Source organism: Lacerta agilis, chromosome 12, assembly GCF_009819535.1.
Source record: "Lacerta agilis isolate rLacAgi1 chromosome 12, rLacAgi1.pri, whole genome shotgun sequence".
Classification (NCBI taxonomy): domain Eukaryota; kingdom Metazoa; phylum Chordata; class Lepidosauria; order Squamata; family Lacertidae; genus Lacerta; species Lacerta agilis.
Window position 1 is genome coordinate 13,124,008 of NC_046323.1, and position 21,147 is coordinate 13,145,154.

Below are 21,147 nucleotides of genomic sequence, written 5' to 3' on the forward strand. Positions count from 1 at the left end.
GCAACGGAGCTGACCCCGTCACAGGGATTTGAACTGCCGACCTTCTGATCAGCAAGCCCTAGGCTCTGTGGTTTAACCCACAGTGCCACCCGCGTCCCTTTTGCTAACTTACTAGGAGTCAAATACGAATGGTACATCATTTTCATATAGTTTTCTTTCAGCATGCAACATGCTGACTTTCTCCGTTGCTTAAGGGAGCGACTAACCTAAGTCTTTTCAGGCAAACCTGCGCAACAGCCCTTTAGGCAGCTGGATGTGGTATTTTGGTGCATCTGATCTTTGTAGTACAGTATATATGAGCAAAGTGCTTCATTCATTCATTCATTCATTCATTCATTCATTCATTCATTCTTTCTTTCATTCATTCGTTCTGTATTTGGGTCAACCACCCACCCATTGGGCCACATGGCTGGCAAGAACCACTGCTGAGTGGGGTAGGACTTACCTTGCTCATTCTCGTGGCATTGTGGGTGTTACCTAGAAAGTGGGGTGCCTCTTCCGTCTCTGTGATATCCTCCTACCCATGAGCCTTTCGTTTCCCATAGGATGGTGCTCGCCTTCACTCATTGTCGTTTGTCAGCAGCAGAAAAAAATTTGGCTGCTCAAAATATTCTGTTATGATTGCGATTGCCCACAGTCTCAAATGATAGGGCTGGTTCAGCTCATACTTTGTGCCTGCGGCCGAAAAACCCTTGCTGATGTCATGCGGAAACGGCGGCGGCAGAGATCCCTTGTCTGCCTGCGCACTTGGGCCTTTCTCTCGTGTTTCCGCAGCGGCAGCGACTCCCAATTCAGGTCACTTTAACAAACTGGCAAACCCACAACCCACTTTTTAACCTCTTGAGTGTCTGAAAGAGTGGCTTGTTGACTCATGGGAGCAAGCCAAGCCAAGCCAGGCCAGGGAAGACCACAGAGGAAACCTGCGTTTGCGCGGACTTTGGGATCGTGGCCAATGTACACAGCTGCATTGGAGAGGTGACTCTCCTTTTCATGAGTGGCGATTTTGGGCATATGTGTGTTGGCTTTTTGCTGTTCTTTTCTCTCGACGGCAGCAGAAATGGGGTCTCAGAACAAGTGGAAATTATTTCGCTTTTTTGTTTTTTAAGGGGGGGAAGTCTCCTTTGAGGAAGATTTATTATAGTTGCTTTTTTTCCCCTTTTCATTTTTGTACAAAAAGTAAACTCCAAGCGACTTGCAGGGATCCCCACTCTTAATTCCACTCCTTTCATCTGGCGTTTCTTGGAATCTAAAGAATGCACGTTATGCATTCCTTGGGGAAAAGAAAATGGAGACCATATCTGCTGAGTTGCATGCCTTCAGCGGAACCTGATGCTGTCCCCTGTGAGGAACAAACTAGCACACTGCAGATCTTGAAGAAACTGAAAATCTGTGTTTTGTGGTTTTGTATGCGGTGTGAAAATAGAGGGTTTTTAAAAAATATGTAAAGCATTTTTTTTCCTTCAGCAAAACAAATGATTAAGAAAGGTTTTTGCAAAATCTTAGGAGGCACACGACAGCTTTTGAAGCCGTTGGGAGTCAGAGCTGGTAATCCCATTGAGAAAGAAACATATAAAACAAGACTGTGGTTCCTTCCGTGTGGGATGCTCAGCCTAAAATTGTTTCCGACTTCATTCAGACTCTGCTGATGGAGAATCCAGACAACATGATTGCCAGCTCATTGCATTCTGACTTCTTTCTCAAGGCCTAATTCATGGCAACACCCCCATCTCAGCAAAGAAGCAACTACATTGTCAGTCTGGGTGCAAATAACTGTGGAGTGTTTTCTGGGCTACAGTGCTTTTAAATAACAGCTTCCTTCTCTGGAAGGAATAGTTTCCTCTGCCTGTCCCACCCTCTTGCACCCCACATTTGCTTTTCTCTTTCCTTAGCTAAGTAATTGCGCCAACATTTGACAAGGGACAACTTGGAGCCAGTGGCATAGCGTGGGTTGCCAATGTCCAGGGCCATGGAAGTGGGGAAAGGGATGGAGTATGCATACACATTCAATTGCCTAGTGGCAGTTCTCCTCCTCCTCCGTGCTGAATTCCTAGAATCTCACCAAAGTCTTTTTTATATCTCCTCGCAAAGGCATGAGCTTTCATTGGTTCTACACACCTCTGTTTTTTTACCTTTATAAGTAAAGGAAATTCCTTCAGGGAATTCCCATCTGATGGGCACCAGATCTCTGAGGCACCGGGTAAGTTCTTTCCCATCGCCTCCCACCCATTGGCGTAGCAAGCCCAGATGGTATCCGGTGTGGAAATTTTTTTGGTCACCCCACAGGACCTGGGGCGGTGCCTGCGCGGCACCCCGTACAGCCTACGCATTGCAGGATCTCGCGCAAGCACACTCCATATGGAATGCTGCACATGCACATGGCGGCGGTATGGGCTTCGGCTTGCACGCATGAGCAGCATCCGATACAGACTGCGCATGTGTGGCATCCCTCTTGCGCACTCAGAACGGGATGCCACACATGCGCAGTCTGTACGAATGCTGTGCCCTCGACCACTGTACACCTGGGGGGAGGCAGGGGCCATCTTGTCACCCCTCCCAGAGTGGCACCCGGGGCGGTCCGTCCCCCGCCCCCCTTCCTACGCCACTGCTCCCACCTCAGGATCACCAACAGATTAGAAGCAGTCCTCATTTAAAGGCAAATTTACACTTTCTGAATCCATACACAAAGCAAAACTTGGCCACTCTTCAAAAACCACACTTCCCTAGGTTTTGCAATGCTGTTTTCTAGACAAGTACCGTTAATGTGTATGTAGCACTTGGGAAGACAGGTGAACTAATGCCAGTGTACTGGAAGAAGCAAAGATCACCAGTGTTGAAGCAATGATTCTTCAACATCAACTTCGTTGGACTGGCCATGTTGTTCAGATCACTGATTATCGTCTGCCAAAGCAACTGGAAAGCGCCATGCTGGTGGTCAACAAAAGAGGTTGAAAGACTCTCTCAAGGCAAATCTTTAAAAATGTAGTATAAACACTGACAACTGGGAAACGCTGGTCTGCAAGCGCTCCAGTTGAAGAACAGCCTTTTCCAAAGGTGTCGTGGGCTTTGAAGACACTCAAACTCAGGACGAAAGGGAGAAACGTGCCAAGAGGAAGGCACGCTTGGCAAATCCACACCGTGATCAACTCCTGCCTGGAAACCTACATCCCCACTGTGGAAGGATGTGTGGATCCAGAATTGGCCTCCACAGTCGCTTATGGACTCACTGTTAAGACCGTGTTTATGAAAGACAATCTTACTTGGCTACAAGTGATTGCCAAAGAAGAAGAATATAGTAGGGTAAAATGGGCATCAGTATGCATAAATTAGTGAAAACAGCATGCAAAACAAAACAAAACACAAAAAAACACTTTCTGTCCAAATTGCGTGCAAACGTGTGTATGAGGGGAAATTTGTGCTAAAGTGCTGAATTTTCACGAGGTCTTAAAAAGAACAACCTGCAAATTGATGTGGAAATTTGTGAAACCGGACCTAAGTCTGGAGGAAACCAACAACCGAGAGAAACTGATATTGATGGATTTGCCCAGTCCAGCCCAGCCCCTGCTTCAACCGGATCCTTTTAACTGGAGATGCCGGGAATTGAATCTGGGACGTTCTGCAGGCAACGCTTGCAGTGCTCTGCTCCCTTTCCAAGGGATGTTCCTAACTTCCAGGGGGCAACATGTTGTCCCACCTCTCCTGTATTCACGCCAGCAATCAAAACTGTATGTATGGGTTTGGCACTGGGCTGAATTTCAGCGTTAAAATAAAAATGCCTCTCTCCTTTGTCAGTGTGGAGCTGACGCAGGCAGGCGTTTTAGTGGGGAAATGTTCAGCATGTGCTTGCAGAAGCAAGACAGTTGTGGGTTGTTTTTTCCCTCACAATCTCCTCGCCATCTTCTTCACAACCGCTGAGCCCCTTTAGGCTTTTGATATTGGGTGCCAGAATCAACACAATGTATTTACTTTTAAGATATAATATTTCATTTCTGAAAGGGGAGAAAGAACAGCAGATTGCATTTTGTTGAGGGTGATCAGCCTAGAGAAGAAAGGATTCAAGCCAAAACTCGCCAAAGCCAGAGGATACAAACCAGAAAGCAATATTTTGTGCTTGGAAACTGCAAACTGTTTCCTTTTTTTATAAAATGTTTTTATTAAAAGATTTTCTTGGTTTACAAAATTACATGCCTTGTGTCTTTTTTTCTGGTTGTACAGTACAGTCGTACATTGGAAGTTGAACAGAATCTGTACTGGAAGTCCGTTCGACTTCCAAAACGTTCAGAAACCAAAGCCTGGCTTCTGATTGGCTGCAGGAAGCTCCTGCAGCCAATCGGAAGACCCGTCAGACGTTCGGCTTCCAAAAATAGTCCGCAAACCGGAACAGTCACTTCCGGGTTTGCGGTGTTTGGGAGCCAAAATGTTCGAGAACTAAGCTGTTCGAAAACCAAGGTACGACTGTATTTCTTACAAATCAGTTACATTTGTTGTGAGACCTTAATGTTGAGTACAGTATAAGGTTGGGGAGCTGGAGTCTGTAGCATAAAACAGCAGGCTGGAAACATTTGCTCCTGGTAGATCTGCTAACTAAAGCATAGCTGTTCCAGTAATTTAGGATGACCATGTGCCTTACTTTACAGAGGACAGACTTCTGTTTGAAGGCATCCTCTGTTGGAAGGGATGTTTGCTCCGAGTCTGATTTAAAGATTAAAAAACCCTGTAAGATAAAATATTTTAAAAAAACTGTAAGAAGGGAGACCAGAAGCCTAGATGTTGCTCACCTACTCTGCATAAATAAGTAAATCTGTACCTTCTTTTAAAATTTATTTAAAGTGATGCATTTCCTACCCCCCCCCGGCAAAGCATTAAGTGGCCACCCTACAGTAATTTCTCTGCTGTTCTTTTCTGCGTTTGCAGCCTATATGCAAACACACACACACAAACACACACAAACCAGGAGTCATATATTTATTCTTTTTTTTATCCAATCATCGTAGCATTTAACCAGGACAGGGAGCGATCTTGTCAATCACTGTCTTTGGAAGAGAGAGAGAGAGAGAGAGAGAGAGAGAGAGAGAGAGAGAGAGAGAGAGGGAGGCTCTGGAATGCATCAAGAAGAGGATGTTCGCTGCCTCTGAAGAGATCAGGGCAGGAGCAGACAAGGAAATTAATAGCAGATTTCTGGCATCTCCTCGCAATTTATGTCGGTTCTGTTTTCCGCGATGCGAGACCAAGCTTGCAGCAAAGGTCCTGGATAGAATGTATTATAATAATAAGGAAGGGACTTCGAGGAGGAAGAGGTACAGCTGGAGAAAAGGCAGGGAGCCTCATTTGGAGTCCGTTCAGGTAGCGTTGCTGGATTCAGAGTCCCCTAATGTGGACACTTTGCTTTAATTTTATTCAGGTTCAATGCAGAGACTTCTGTCGTGTCCCTTTGCTCGGCTATTATATTGCTTGGGGGGGGGGTGGGCAGGAAATTCTATCCAGTCTTTCAGCCAGGAGGCTGGGGAGCCCACAAGAAGCTTTGCGATGCGCAAGGACGAGGCTGGGAGTTCGCTGGCTTGCGAAGGCTCAGTTCCTGGAGGCTTGCCGTGGTGTCTGTTTAAAGGTGTTATAGGAAAATCCTTGGGCTCACTTGGATTGCCAAACAAAGACAGCAGCCAAGAATATAGGAGCAAAACAGCAGCCTGTAGGCCTGATCTTTATTCAAAAGACTGTTGCAACAGGACTTCCACCCACCACATGGAAGAAGCAGGAAGAACAAAAGGATGCTCTTACTTTTAAAAGTTTTCCCTTTTACCCACAACACCCTTAGTGAAGCATCATGGATACATCATAGATATGTCACAAACAGGGAGGGAGTTTTTTCTAGCAGAAACCGGCTAATCAGGTTTGCCCCCCACCTATCCCTTGCCCTCCACCTCACACTCATGGAAGTGTAGGTGGGTTCCCACGAGGCAAGACACAGCGATGACATCAAGAACCTATATTCAACTACATAACTGGAAAACAGGGGCAAAGCAATTGCTTATATACATTCCTGAAAGCCTGGGCCACTCCCACTCCCAACGTGATTGGCTGTCTAAACTTCTAAGCTGCGAATCACGACTCAGAGTCTAAGGGCCAATGGCAGAGGCCCAAATCCTGAAATGTTCTGTGATTGGACACCATGTAACAAATCAGAACACAGGAGCTCAGATTCCTTAGTCCAGACTCAAACTCAGGCAAACACAGACCACTGAATACATTAACACCCATCAAGTGATACAATGGAAATATTTACAAATTCCTGGTTTTCCCGATCAGGTAATCACACTTTTTTGTCCTGACCGAGAGCACAGTCCATTCTTGGATAGTCTGCTATTGTCCATGGCACCCATTTGCCACGATGCCAGTGATTATCTCTTGTGCAAGAGGCTGCTATGCACATTCCGGTAACAAGGTGCACGCTCAAAAGATGAGCTTTAAGGATGGCTGTGACATCACATAAAAATCTGCTTTAATCCGGCTTGCCCCCAGAATGGAAGTGAGCCTGTTTGCAATTATCATTTATTTTAACCTGCCTTTCTAGCATTATGCCCCGACAAACCGGCACACAAAGGAAAGAGAAGCAAGTTACAGTCAAAGAATAGTCACAGTCCGGAACAGATGTGCAGATTAGCCTGAGAAGCTGCTCTGGAGAAACAAGCTGGTATGAATTACAGGTCCCCTCCAAGTGTCCCTATTTTCCATGGACCATCCCAGAATTACAGAAGCTGTCCCGGTTTCTGATTTGATCCCGGAATGTCCCGGTTTCCCTTTTTCCTCCCCTCCGTGTCGTGGAGAGCAATTAAAAGTGGTGCAAAAACTGAATCCTGATTGTGCTGAAAATACAATTCCTGCACCAAACGAAGGAAATGGTGTCCAAAGCCCTTCCTATCATTTTGAAGGAAAAAGTCACCAATCCGCATTAAATTCGTTAGTCGCAATGCTTCGGCAGGCAGCAATTTCTTAGGAAAGTCATGGAGTGTTTATTCCTTTATTGTAAATGGAGCCTCACGCTGTCTTTTGAGAAGTAAGTCCCACTGTATTCAATGGAGCTTATTCCCAGGTAACTGGGTAAAGATTGTGCAGCCTTACACTGTGATCATATGCAATTTTACTCAGAACAAAGTCCCACTGAGTTCAACAGAATTTACTCTCTGGTATGTTCCTGATCCTTCTCACAGTTTCCATTATTATTATTATTATCATTATCATTATTATTGACACGGGTGTCGCTGTAGTTTGAACCACTGAGCCTATTGGGCTTGCCGATCAGAAAGTCAGCGGTTTGAATCACTGTGATGGGGTAAGCTCCCGTTGCTCTGTCCCAGCTCCTGCCAACCTAGCAGTTCGAAAGCACACCAGCGCAAGTAGATAAGTAGGTACCGCTGCGGCGGAAAGGTAAATGGTGATTCCAAGCGCTCTGGTTTCCGTCACAGTGCAACCCCATAGTTGCCTTTGACTGGACTTAACTGTCCATCGGTCCTTTACCTTTTTACCTATTATTATTATTGTTGTTGTTGTTGTTATTATTATTATTATTATTATTATTATTATTATTTTCATCAGAGAAATGTAGGAGGATACATCTCTACACTTGTACAGAAATATGAAGCAGGAATCATTCTCCTTAGATTCCTGCTTCCATCTATTCACCTAAGTAATCACAATGTTACAAGATAACAGTCAGGGCTCAGTGGTTTAGACCACAGTGCCACCTGCATCCTTATGCTCAGCATATACCGTATTTTTCGCTCCATAGGACGCTCCAGACCATAGGGCGCAACTCGTTTTTAGAGGAGGAAACAAGAAAAAAATTTTTTTTCTGGTTTTCCTCCTCTAAAATCCATGTGTTTTTTTTTAGAATCAGCTCAAAGTTTTGCAGCTTTTTTTTGCAAAGGGAAAAGCCCTGCTTTTTTGAGAATCAGTTCAGATTTGTGCAGCTTTTGCAAAGGGGGAAAAGCATTGCTTACAAACCAGTAAGCACCAGTACAAACCAGTACAGACCAGTAAGCACCAGCAGGTAATAGGAAGCAAGAGGAAAGCAAACCAGTACAAACCAGTAAGCACCAGTACAAACCAGTACAGACCAGTAAGCACCAGCAGGTAATAGGAAGCAAGAGGAAAGCAAACCAGTACAAACCAGTAAGCACCAGTACAAACCAGTACGCACCAGCAAGTAATAGGAAGCAAGAGGAAACCCAAACAGTACAAACCATTAAGCACCAGTACAAACCAGTACGCACCAGTAAGCACCAGTAGAAACCAGTATGCACCAGCAAGTAATAGGAAGCAAGAGGAAAGCAAACCAGTACAAACCATTAAGCACCAGTACAAACCAGTACGCACCAGTACGCACCAGTAGAAACCAGTACGCACCAGCAAGTAATAGGAAGCAAGAGGAAAGCGAACCAGTACAAACCAGTAAGCTTACTAACTTACGCAAACTTACTAACTTACGCAAACATACTAACTTACACAAACTTACTAACTTACGCAAACATACTAACTTACGCAAACTTACTTATGCAAACATACTAACTTACGCAAACTTACTAACCTACGCAAACTTACTAACTTACGCAAACTTACTAACTTACGCAAACTTACTAACTTACGCAAACATACTAACAAACGCTAACTTACGCAAACTTACTAACTTACGCAAACTTACTAACTTACGCAAACTTACTAACAAACGCTAACTTACACAAACTTACAAACTTACGCAAACATACTAACAAACGCTAACTTACTCAAACTTACTAACTTACGCAAACATACTAACTTACGCAAACTTACTAACTTACGCAAACATACTAACTTACGCAAACTTACAAACTTACGCAAACATACTAACTTACACAAACTTACTAACTTACGCAAACTTACTAACTTGCGCAAACATACTAACAAATGCTAACTTACGCAAACTTACTAACTTACGCAAACGTACTAACTTACGCAAACTTACTAACTTACGCAAACATACTAACAAACGCTAACTTACACAAACTTACAAACTTACGCAAACATACTAACAAACGCTAACTTACTCAAACTTACTAACTTACGCAAACATACTAACTTACACAAACTTACTAACTTACGCAAACATACTAACAAACGCTAACTTACTCAAACTTACTAACTTACGCAAACATACTAACTTACGCAAACTTACAAACTTACGCAAACATACTAACTTACGCAAACTTACTAACTTACGCAAACTTACTAATTTATGCAAACTTACTAACTTACGCAAACATACTCAAACTTACTAACTTACGCAAACTTACTAACTTACGCAAACATACTAACTTACGCAAACGTACAAACTTAGGCAAACATACTAACTTACACAAACTTACTAACTTACGCAAACTTACTAACTTGCGCAAACATACTAACAAGTGCTAACTTACGCAAACTTACTAACTTACGCAAACATACTAACAAACGCTAACTTACGCAAACTTACTAACTTACGCAAACTTACTAACAAACGCAAACTTACTAACAAACGCTAACTTACACAAACTTACAAACTTACGCAAACATACTAACAAACGCTAACTTACTCAAACTTACTAACTTACGCAAACATACTAACTTACGCAAACTTACAAACTTACGCAAACATACCAACTTACGCAAACTTACTAACTTGCGCAAACATACTAACAAATGCTAACTTACGCAAACTTACTAACTTACGCAAACTTACTAACTTACGCAAACGTACTAACTTACGCAAACTTACTAACTTACGCAAACATACTAACAAACGCTAACTTACACAAACTTACAAACTTACGCAAACATACTAACTTACGCAAACATACTAACAAACGCTAACTTATGCAAACTTACTAACTTACGCAAACTTACTAACTTACGCAAACATACTAACAAACGCTAACTTACGCAAACTTACTAACTTACGCAAACTTACTAACTTACGCAAACATACTCAAACTTACTAACTTACGCAAACATACTAACTTACGCAAACGTACAAACTTACGCAAACATACTAACAAGTGCTAACTTACGCAAACTTACTAACTTACGCAAACTTACTAACTTACGCAAACTTACTAACTTACTCAAACTTACCGTAATAGGAAGCAAGAGGAAAGTGAACCAGTACCAACCAGTAAGCACCAGTACAAACCAGTAAGAACCAGTAGGTAATAGGAAGCAAGAAGAAAGCAAATCAGTAAGCACCAGCAAGTAGTAGAAAGCGAGAGGAAAAGTAACAGAAAGCCCCAAATGGCTGAAAAACTCAATTTCCCAGGCTCCTCAGCGCTCGCAAAGGAACTACTGTGCAAGGGGCCTGGACGGGGCAGGAAGGGAGCTAGCTCCCTTATCTCCCTCCCCGATCTCTTGCAATCAGCTGTTGAGCGGGTTCCTTTCAACACTCTCTTTCCCTCTTGTTAGCCTTTAGCTCTTTCTAAAACAGAAAAAGCAGGATCTGCCTTTAGCCCCTGGGCAATTTGGCTCCAGGGACCATGCATTCGCTCCATAAGACGCACAGACATTTCCCCTTACTTTTTAGGAGGGGAAAAGTGCGTCTTATGGAGCAAAAAATACAGTGTATGACATCACAAGATACTATGCTACAGCATTAACCCTTTGCATAGTATTTTGGATGCACCTATTCCGCAAGAAGAGAGGGGGCAGAAGAAGGAGAGGGGGAAAGCATGATAAAATAGTTGACAAAAATAAGAGAAAATATGAAATTGTGTTATGACTGTATATGTAAAAAATGTTGAAACTTAATAAAATATAGTTGGAAAAAAGATGGTAAGTTGCATTCATCACTCTGCCCACTTTTGCCTTTGTGATAAATCCTTCTTTTTATTTTTTAAATTTTATTTATACTTTTCAGATATATACATTTCATTGATTTTACAGTCATTTTGACATTATAAAACTTGACTTCCTTCCCCCTCTTTCTGCGGTTCCTTAAATTTATTTTTAATATCTTCTGCATATCCAAATTAACTTAACTTATTTATTTATCTCCTTTAAATATATACTCTTATGTAGCTGCAAGTTATTACAGTAATTCTGCCAGTGTTTTTTATCTGCCTACAATTTTTCTGTAAATATTCAATAAACCATTTCCATTATTTTATAAAAAGCTTGTTCTCTTGGTTTCTTATGCGTCCGGTAAGTTTCGCCATTTTTGCATATTCCATAAGCTTTTGTATCCATTCTTCCTTTGCTGGGACTTATTCTTTCCAATTTTGGGCAAGTAACATTCTTGCCACTGTAGTTGCATGCATGAATAAATTTCTATACAATTTAGGTAGTTCTATCCCTATAATTCCCAAGAGAAAGACTTCTGGTTTTTTTTTTTTAATAAACATTATTTTAAACATCCTTTTCATTTCATTATATATCATTTCCCAGTAACCTTATTACAAGACCACCACATATGATAAAAAGAACCTTCTTTCTCTTTACATTTCCAACACTTACTTGATTTAGTTTTATACATTTTTGCCAATTTACTCAGATACCATTGAGATATCATTTTCATATACAGTCGTACCTTGGAAGTCGAACAGAATCCGTTCCGGAAGTCCGTTTGACTTCCAAAACATTCGGAAACCCAAGTGCGGCTTCTGATTGGCTGCAGGAAGCTTCTGCAGCCAATCAGAAGCTGCAGAAGCTGCATCAGATGTCCGGGTTCCAAAGAACATTCACAAACTGGAACACTCACTTCCAGGTTTGCGAAGTTCGGGAGCCAAAACATCCAAATACCAAGGCATTCGTGATCCAAGGCACGACTGTAATTTTCTCTTAGACCATAAGCAAGCTGTAAATTTTATATCCCTCTTCCGCAACCGTTCCCGTGTTTCCATGTCTATATTATGAAAAATCCCTCTTTTTCTTATTCAAATTCCGCAGGCCCACAGAACATGGTATCGAATGAGGCTAAAGAAATCTCCTGTGACTGGTTTCTGCTTCTTGCTCGCCTTGTCTGTGGTGGCTCTTACTAGTTTCTCTTCGACATCCCTGAACAGCTACAAGAAGTCCAGTTTCCAATACCTGCCTGGGAACGAGCCTCAAGGGAAAGCTGCCCATCTCAAGCGTTTGTGGGCATCCTCCACTGCCCCCATTGCCTGGCATCAAATCCGCCGGGAATGGCCCAGCCATCAGGGAAGACAAGCTCTGCCAAACCCCAGCTCAGCCAGCAAACAGAAGAGCCAGGCTGGGCGAAATCTTAGGGGTTTAAAATCAAAGCGGCAGGTTAAGAAACACAACGTCGTCGCAGCAAAAAGCTCTGAATGCAGCAGAGAACTCCAGCGCCAAGCCTATCCCTCCAGGACTGGCCATAAAAACGTGAGAGAGTTTGATGTCCCTTTTGCCAGTGAAGATCTGAGCTCCTCTCTTGGCGCAAAGAAAGTGGTGGGTCGGAAACCGCAGAGGGAGTCGGCCGCGTCCTCTCACCCTTTCCGAGATGCGGAGCTTGGAGCTCTTTTATATCCCAAGAATGCGTCCACAGGCCAGCAGACTTCTCCGCAGGAACAATGTAAGTCAGATGCGCAGACAGCTGGAGCCAGGCATCAACGCTCAGGTGTCGTCAAAACCATCACCTCGGGCAGAAAGTCGTTCCGCAGCATGACAGGCATTGGGGAACCGATGGAAAACTCTCGCTCTCAGAACCCAGAACCACCTCCGTTTTGGGCCAGAGATGCAGAGGAGCTTCAGAAATCACAGTGGTGCAAGGAGCCCCAACCCAACGGCTTTTCTGTAAGACGAGAGGGCAGTCTGAGGTTGGGCGAGAATGCCGTACCGTGGTTTACCCTGGACGATGTGGAGAAGATGAAACTCCTTGCCAATGGCACAGTTGTGAGCAAACACCGAATCCCTGCCCACGGGCAAATACTCCGGGTCGTCCTTTCGCCCACCCAAGACGCCATTTCCCACGATGCCAAAAGACTCTGTTCTGAGGGGCTGTGCGGAGTAATCAAAAGGCCCACCGACCTCTATGAGGTTCTGGCTTTCCACTTGGATAGAGTCTTGGGGCTACACCGGAGCCTGCCTGCAGTGGCCAGGAAGTTCGTCAGTCCCCTGCTACCGTACAAATATACCGAAGGTGCCGCCAGACCCATTGTATGGTGGGCCCCTGACATACAACATCTGAATGATCCCGGAAACGACCAGAACTCTTTTGCTCTAGGGTGGCAGCAGTACCAGGAGCTGCTGAAGCAACGCTGTGGCATGGAAGATTCCAGAACATCTCTTGGGAAGGGACGATGTTTGACTGTCCTGCATTCAGAATGGGCCAAACTGGCCCTCTTTGACTTTCTCCTGCAGGTAAACCTGGTGGTGGAGCAACCTTCCTTCCTTCCTTCCTTCCTTCCTTCCTTCCTTCCTTCTTTCCTTCTTTCCTTTTCTGAACAGTGCAACTGCCAAGTCACAATAAGAGGCCGAATGGTGCTCTTTATGAGTACAGCCGTGAATTCATTCACATGTTTTGTAAACTCTCCTTTAAAATTCATTTTTAAGCCTTGGAATACCACGTGTCAATTCTCTACGAGAACACTTCTTGATGCTTCCATGCCAGCGCTCCAAATCACTTAAAATTTGCGCTGCATGGTCTTTAGAATCAATTTGCGACAAATGAACATCTTTAAGTCCACCCAAATCGGTTGCCTTGGCTTGGCTGTTTTGCTCACAAATTTATTGACAGCTGCACGAATTATGATAGCTAGGAAGTGGAAGAGGCAAGCAGAATATAAAATGGCAGAACGGTATAAAGAGGTGTGGGATATACTGGTAGCTATTAATGATAAATTAACACATGACATTAAGGTAAGATGGGGAATAAGCAGAATAAATAATTTTGAGACAGTATGGAGGGTGTTTGTAGAATTTGTACTGTTAATACAGAAAGGGGTCAAACCATCACAAGAGGTGTTGAAATTTTGGGAGGTTGGTTAGTTACAATGGAGTGGTCTTGGTGGTGGGTTGCACATTTTTATTCTTATTTATTTATGATTATTACTTTGTCAAAGAAGAAGAAGAAGAACCAATGGCCTGGCTTAGTATAAGGCATCTTATGATATTCCTATGCCATGCTGGGCAGAGATTTTGATTTAAGTGCACTGACCTGTAGAGATTTGCTCATGCAGAGAACCAAGCCACATTCTCCTGATGGCTTGTGTTCTTTGCAGAGCCGTTCAGAAATCCCACTAAGATGAGAGTGCTTTTCCATTATTAAATGTGAGCACAAGACTTTCCCATAATCTTATTATTTGCAGCTCTCTTAATATATGGCTCTTTCACATGTTTTCCCCAAAGACCAGCTGTGCTCGTTGGAAATCCATCCTAAACTGCAAAGAGAGAGACTATTACTGTTGGTTGTGGGCTTGAAATTTTTTTGTTTTTTTTTTTGGACTTCCGGCGGCTGGCGCAATCATGGATGGTCGTGGGTTGCTTCGGCTGCGAGGCACCCAGTTCATCCCGGGGGTTAGGAGCTCCGCTACCGCATAGCGGGCTCCAGTTGGGGCACGGGAAGAGCGTCCCGTGCCCTGGGCTCCCCGGCTGTGCCCATTGCGCTCCGAACCCTTCCCCCGCACCCCTGTAAAGGGGGAGTGGGGGTGAAGGGACCACGGAGCCGGGCCTTAGGGGAAATGCCCCAACCGGGATGTTTACATGCGGCGGCAAAGTCCGTGATGAGCGTCTCTGTTCTACCTATCATTAAGGAGTTGCTAAGAAACCAGAAGCTGTGAGTAATTGACTGACTCTTTGTATTCCGGGAAAGCTCTGGGATTAAGAGAAGAAAGGCAGCCCGCCTCTCTCCCTTCGGGTGGTGAAAGAAATTAACTCTTTAAGTGACTGCTGCTACAACAATCAATTGAAAGTACTTGGAATTTGAAAGCTGAGTCTGTTGAGATCTCCTTTTGGGGGTTAACTGAGGAAAAAATATCTCCATCTGAAGTTTTGGTCTTTATACTCCGGCATTGGAAGAAATGGCGACGTTTCGGACTTGCGTAGGAAAAAATTCAGACAAAGGAAGGAAAAGACAGGAAATGCAATCTGATACCCACCTCCCCCCGAAGATGCTGGACTTTGCATTTATGCTGGCACTGAAGGACTGGGAGGAGGAGGAAAAGCTTACTGTCTTTCAACTGGAACTGCTTGATCGAAAACTAAGAGCCTTGAGTGCGATTTTAAATGGAAAGAATTTGTTTTCCACAGAGGAGGCTTTTCGAAAGTTTTATTCAATGGAAACAGACTTTTGCAAAGAGTTGGAAGATGTGCTGCAAGGATGGTTTGAGATGGCTGAGCAAATCCGTCTGGAACAGGGGCCGAGTTCAGGGGGTGGCAGTAACCCTGGAACGGAAAGATTTTTAATATCCAGACTTCGAGGTGGCAGCTCGGGGTCGAGGGACATAGAATTAAGATTTCTACAAGAAGAAGAAGTATGGCACAAAGACACGGAGAAACTCAGATTGGAGAGGGCGAACATCTTGGAGCTCGATGCAGGGTTTGTTGTGGTTGCAATCAGGATCTGTGGACACTCAGAAGAATACAATAGGAGATCCGGTTCTGGTGAAAGACAGGAGAAGATAATGGACAAAAGGGGAGTGGGCTGAATCAATTAAAGTATAACATAGATGGTCTGCCATGGTTTCCGAAATCGGAGTGTGAAGTCTGTTAATTATAAGTTTATTTTAAATAAGTAAGGAGATATTGAATCTAAGTTAAAAGCAGCATGATAAATGATAGAAGAAATAAGTCTAGCTGTAAGAATATTTGGTTAAGTTTTAGGTTATAATGCAAAGATTAAGATAAAGGTGTTTTTTCCTTTTTTTTTAAGTAATGCTAAATTTTTATAGAGAAAAGTTGTTAAGGAAATAGTGTATTGTTTTAAAACCGAAGGTGTACAGGCGGGGGAAGTCAAACGTCAAGATTTGGAACTAGAATTTTTTTTTTTAGTAAGGTATACAGATAAGAAGAAGAATCCTGACATTATGTGTATTTGTATTTGTTTTGATATTTGTAGGTGTGGGGGTTGGGTTTGTGTTATTTTGTGAAAATGTCAATAAATTCTGTTTAAAAAAAAAAAAGAAATTTTTTTGTTTTTCTTTTAACACCTTGAGTCGCTGATATAATTCCGATTGCTCTGTGAACAGCTCTCCACAGGAATAAGGGATCATTGCCATGAAAAATCTTCTGGGGGGAAAGAGAGAGAGAGAGAGAGAGAGAGAGAGAGAGAGAGAGAGAGAGAGAGAGAGAGAGAATCGTGTGCTGTGGATGATTTTTTAAAAACGACAACAAAGCAGATGCTATTTTCAGGACTTGATTTGAAATACCTGGCAGTTCTCACAGCCCCAGTTTCCATATGAGATTGTGCTACAGGTGTGTAGCACAGGCGCACACACTCTCCAACAAACTTATCCTCCAAAAACTGCAGCACAAATTTCGTGCCCCAAATTACCCCTTTCTGCTTTTCTCTGTAGCTTTCTGGCTGGGAAAAAGGGGTGCGAGGTTTCGAGCTGAAAAGCAGGCAGAAGGGAAAGAGTTAAGTATCTCCCCCTGACTTCCCACTGTTCAAACCAGCAGCATAACACCGGGAATGCTCTGAAATGCAACTTCTATGTTAACATCTAGTCTGGACCCCAAACCCCATTGAACCTGTCAGGTTTTGTTGAAGTAAACAGGGATGGCCGGGCTATCTAGGCAATTAATATGCAGCAACTGGGGTTTGGCAGGCTCGTTTTTGGCTCATGGTATGAACTACTGTGGGACGCGGGTGGCGCTGTGGGTTAAACCACAGAGCCTAGGGCTTGCCGATCAGAAGGTTGGCAGTTCGAATCCCCCGTGATGGGGTGAGCTCCCGTTGCTCGATCCCAGCTCCTGCCCACCTAGCAGTTCAAAAGCACGTCAAAGTGCAAGTAGATAAATAGGTACCGCTCCGGTGGGAAGGTAAACGGTGTTTCTGTGTGCTGCTCTGGTTCGCTAGAAGCGGCTTTGTCATGCTGGCCACATGACCTGGAAGCTGTACGCCGGCTCCCTCGGCCAGTAACACAAGATGAGTGCTGCAACCCCAGAGTTGGACACGACTGGACCTAACGGTCAGGGGTCCCTTTACCTTTTAAAGGGTTATAGAGATAAAGAGTTGTGTGAAGTGTAGAATGCAAAGGAGAACAAGGTTTTATTATTTGAAGAAGAAAAACCTTACAGAGGCATTGCAAGAGAGATTGGCCACAAGGGTAGATTTACACTCGTGGTTTTTAATGTTAAGGAATGGTTTTGATATTTTTAATATTCTTAATGTGTTATTAAAATATGACATCAGAGGGCGCTGTTGAGCAACCACCAACAGGGAGACAGTGTTTCGACTGGGGGAAGCCAAGGTAAAAAAATACATAGGGAATTGGAAAAATGTTTTAAAGTACTTTCCCCAAAAACTCCAGAGTCCTTTTTGTTGGGGATAATTCAGGCTGAAATTCCCAGGTGTCAGCTTCCTATGTTCCTGAAAGAGCCATAAAATACACATTACCTTCCCCCTGCTCCCCGTCCTGTCCAAACTTAAGAACAATATACAGATCCATGGAGGAAGGGATGCAAGAGCGTTAATTTCAATGCCACCAACTGTGTAATGGTGGCTCTAGGATAATTTTTGGAAGGTGTCAGTATTTTCCCTGGCAACCCCAGAAGGCGAGAAATCTGAACCACCATTAAACGGCTGCCAACTCTCACACTTTCAGATATTCCGCTAACACGCCATCTGCTGAAATGGCGAGACTTATCGGTACAGTGAAAGAGAGAACCAACGGCGCTTTCTCATGTTACGGAATCGCCCGAGAAACCAACGCCTCACTTAAACTGCACAAGTTGGAGCATGCAGTTCAAACCGTGCTCGAGGTGGCTTGCAACATGAAACAAATGCAGAACTGCCGCATCGCAAAAGGAGTCACAAACAATAAAGGAAGCATTTTTTATAATAATAAAATAATGTAACCAAATGGAACTGTTTCTGCATGAGTCGCAACAAAACCTGAAATAAAAATGGAGAAAACCGAGAGCAACGACAGCAACGACCCCCACCCAAGGGTTCCAACTTGAGTAAAATATTGGGGGGGGGGTGGTAGGACGTGCCTAGCGCTGTGGTCAAAACCACTGAGCCTAGGGATTGCCGATCGGAAGGTCGGCGGTTCAAATCCCCGCAACGGGGTGAGCTCCCGTTGCTCGGTCCCTGCTCCTGCCAACCTAGCAGTTCAAAAGCACGTCAAAGTGCAAGTAGACAAATAGGTACCACTCCTGCGGGAAGGTAAACGGCGTTTCTGTGCGCTGCTCTGGTTCACCAGAAGCGGCTTAGTCATACTGGCCACGTGACCTGGAAGCTGTCTGAGGACAAACGCCGGCTCCCTCGGCCTATAGAGCGAGATGAGTGCCGCAACCGCAGAGTCGTCCGCGACTGGACCTAACAGTCAGGGGTACCTTTACCTTTACCTTTACTAGGAAAGCCCAGCCCAGCCCAATCGCAAGATGTGGTACCCACCCACCCTTTGAATGGCAGTGCCCATCAACTTTAGGGGGGAGGCCCCTCAAATACTTTATTGGGGGGCCAAAGGGACCTCAGCCAGTGTGGTGTAGTGGTTGAGAGCAGTGGACTCGTAATCTGGGGAACCGGGTTCGTGTCTCCGCTCCTCCACATGCAGCTGCTGGGTGACCTTGGGCTAGTCACACTTCTTTGAAGTCTCTCAGCCCCAGTCACCTCACAGAGTTTGTTGTGGGGGAGGAAGGGAAAGGAGAATGTGAGCCTCTTTGAGACTCCTTCGGGTAGTGATAAAGCGGGATATCAAATCCAAACTCCTCCTCCTCCTCCTCCTCCTCCTCCTCCTCCTCCTCCTCCTCTTCTTCTTCCCCTAGGAGTTGGCTCCTGACCCCCACCCCACGTAACCCACAAAACAACACCCCCAGCCCAAGAGTCTTTTCAGCAGCCTCCGCTTTTGTAGCTGGAGTCAGTCAGAGACTCCAGATGAGGTCTTCCAGGACTCACAGCCAAGATGATCTGGCCTGTTCAGCAGCCTCCAACATTACCAGACAATTGCTTTTTCAGAATGGGTGGTGGCCGAGCTGCCTCATTCCTACTGGCATTTCTAAGCTGGGCAACGTTTCTTTTTATTGCGGTCCAGGCTTGAACCCAGCTGGGTTGCAAAGGGGGGGGGGAAGGTCCTTAGTAACCCTGGCATGAATTCAACCCAGGGGGAAAGGAAGAACCAGGAGCTCGCTCCAATGCACTCCTGAGTTTTCATTGGCATCGGAAACTTGGCAACTTTGGAATCTGATGCCTTTTTCTGTTGCTGTGTAGGGTGACTGAAATAAGTGGCCCATCTGACAAAGCACGGGCTTCAGTGTGTGATCCTTGTTCTTTCTGTTAGCCAACGTCTTCCATCATCTGACATCGTATATGACACCAGGCCTGGGAAAGGTGGATGTGCTATGCTCTAAACAGCCTGGTAGGCCAACCTCTCACGGTCTGGCGTGCCTCTAGAGCAGGGGTCGGCAAGGTTTACCTCACCTGAGCCAGTTCGCTCCAGCGGAGATCCCTCCATGGGCCGGATCATGCGCATGCCTCCACAATTTCCGGCACCTGCATCCGTGCAGACACAATTTCTGGCGTCTGACGGAAGTGAGTCCCCGCACTGCGGTGGTTTAGCGCAGCATGCAGGGACTTGCCGAGTGGGTGGCTTGGTTTGGAGGCGGCTCATGGGCCGGTTAAATGACCCCCGTGGCCCGCTTGTGGCCCATGGGCCTTAGGTTGCCGACCCCTGCTCTGGAGGTGCCCATCAGCACAGGGTCGGAGCGTGGGTTGCCGGCTCCGGGCAAGTGTTGTGCTTCCCTGGTGGACTGGACAGTGGCCAGTCCTTTCGCCAGCCAGCATCTAATCAAGGGAGTCTCTCCTTGCAAACTAGCCCCAATCTGGGAGCAGGTGGAGAAAAGCGAAGCCAGGAGTGCCGCTATGTTGCCTTGGCCCCCAGTCCTTGCCGTGAGGCCCTCTGGACAATGCATGTGGCTCCAGCAATCCTTTCTCGCCTTCTTCCTCCCTCCTCGGTGGGCTGCGGCAGTGCCCTCCCTCTCGGCCAGCCCAAAGTTGTGTTGTGTGTGGGCATCCCTTCTCAGGCCACGAGGAGGTGCCCTCGTCCCAGCCCAAAAGGCCCGTCCCATTCACTGCTTGCGGCTCCGGCCTCAATTTGGGATCCTGTCCTGGGGCACCTGGGGCCACGGTCCCCCTATGCTACGCCACTGCCAGTCACTGAAGTAAATCATGTAAAGATCAGGCTGTAAGTGTGGAAAGTGCTTGCATGATAATAATAATAATAATAATAATAATAATAATAATAATAATAATAATAATAATGGTATCGTTTATACCCTGTCCATCTGGCTGGGTTTCTCCTGCCACTCTGGGCAGCTTCCAACAAAGATTAAAAATACATTAAAACATCAGTCATTTAAAAACTTCCCTAAACAGGGCTGCCTTCAGATGTCTTCTAAAAGTAAGATAGAAGTTTATCTTTGACATCTGATGGGAGGGCGTTCCACAGGCCGGGCGCCACTACCGAGAAGGCCCTCTGCCTGGTTCCCATTGGCATTCTTGTTTTATAGTTGGGGCTGAATGAGTGACTAATCTGGGCAGTTACTATCGATGGGGAATTTGGTTCCCGGTCCTAGGTTACTCTGCAGTCCACTAGACCACACACTCCCCAAGTAACAAACGACCTGGAGATTGTCCGCCAACAGCCAGCAAATATTTGTCTTCCGTACAAGGAAAGGTCTCTGTCCGACATTACAGATACAGAATTCTAATGCCTCTGAACTCTCCACATCTCTTGCAGGTCCACGACCGCCTGGATCGATACTGCTGTGGCTTTGAGCCAGATCCTTCTGAGCCCTGCGTTCAGGAAATGCTCCACGAGAAGTGCCAAAACCCTGCCGAGCTGGTCTTGGTTCATATCTTGGTATGCCACTTCACTGTGAATTGGGTTTGTTTCTGTTCTAACACTTTTATATATATAAAAAGATTTTTATTCATTTTTTCACAAATAAATCATAATCATATACACATAGGATTCTCTGAATCCCTGGACT

The 21,147-nt window shown here is 44.9% G+C and overlaps 1 protein-coding gene across 1 annotated transcript in view; it reads left to right on the plus strand.

Annotated features, from left to right (window-relative positions):
• Positions 1-21,147, plus strand: part of GASK1A (golgi associated kinase 1A) — a 29,841-nt gene that overhangs the window by 5,936 nt on the left and 2,758 nt on the right. Inside the window, exons 2-3 of the mRNA XM_033166055.1 lie at positions 11,944-13,356; positions 20,895-21,017. Of these exons, the coding sequence (XP_033021946.1) occupies positions 11,944-13,356; positions 20,895-21,017 (1,536 nt within the window). The remainder of the gene's footprint in view (positions 1-11,943; positions 13,357-20,894; positions 21,018-21,147) is intronic.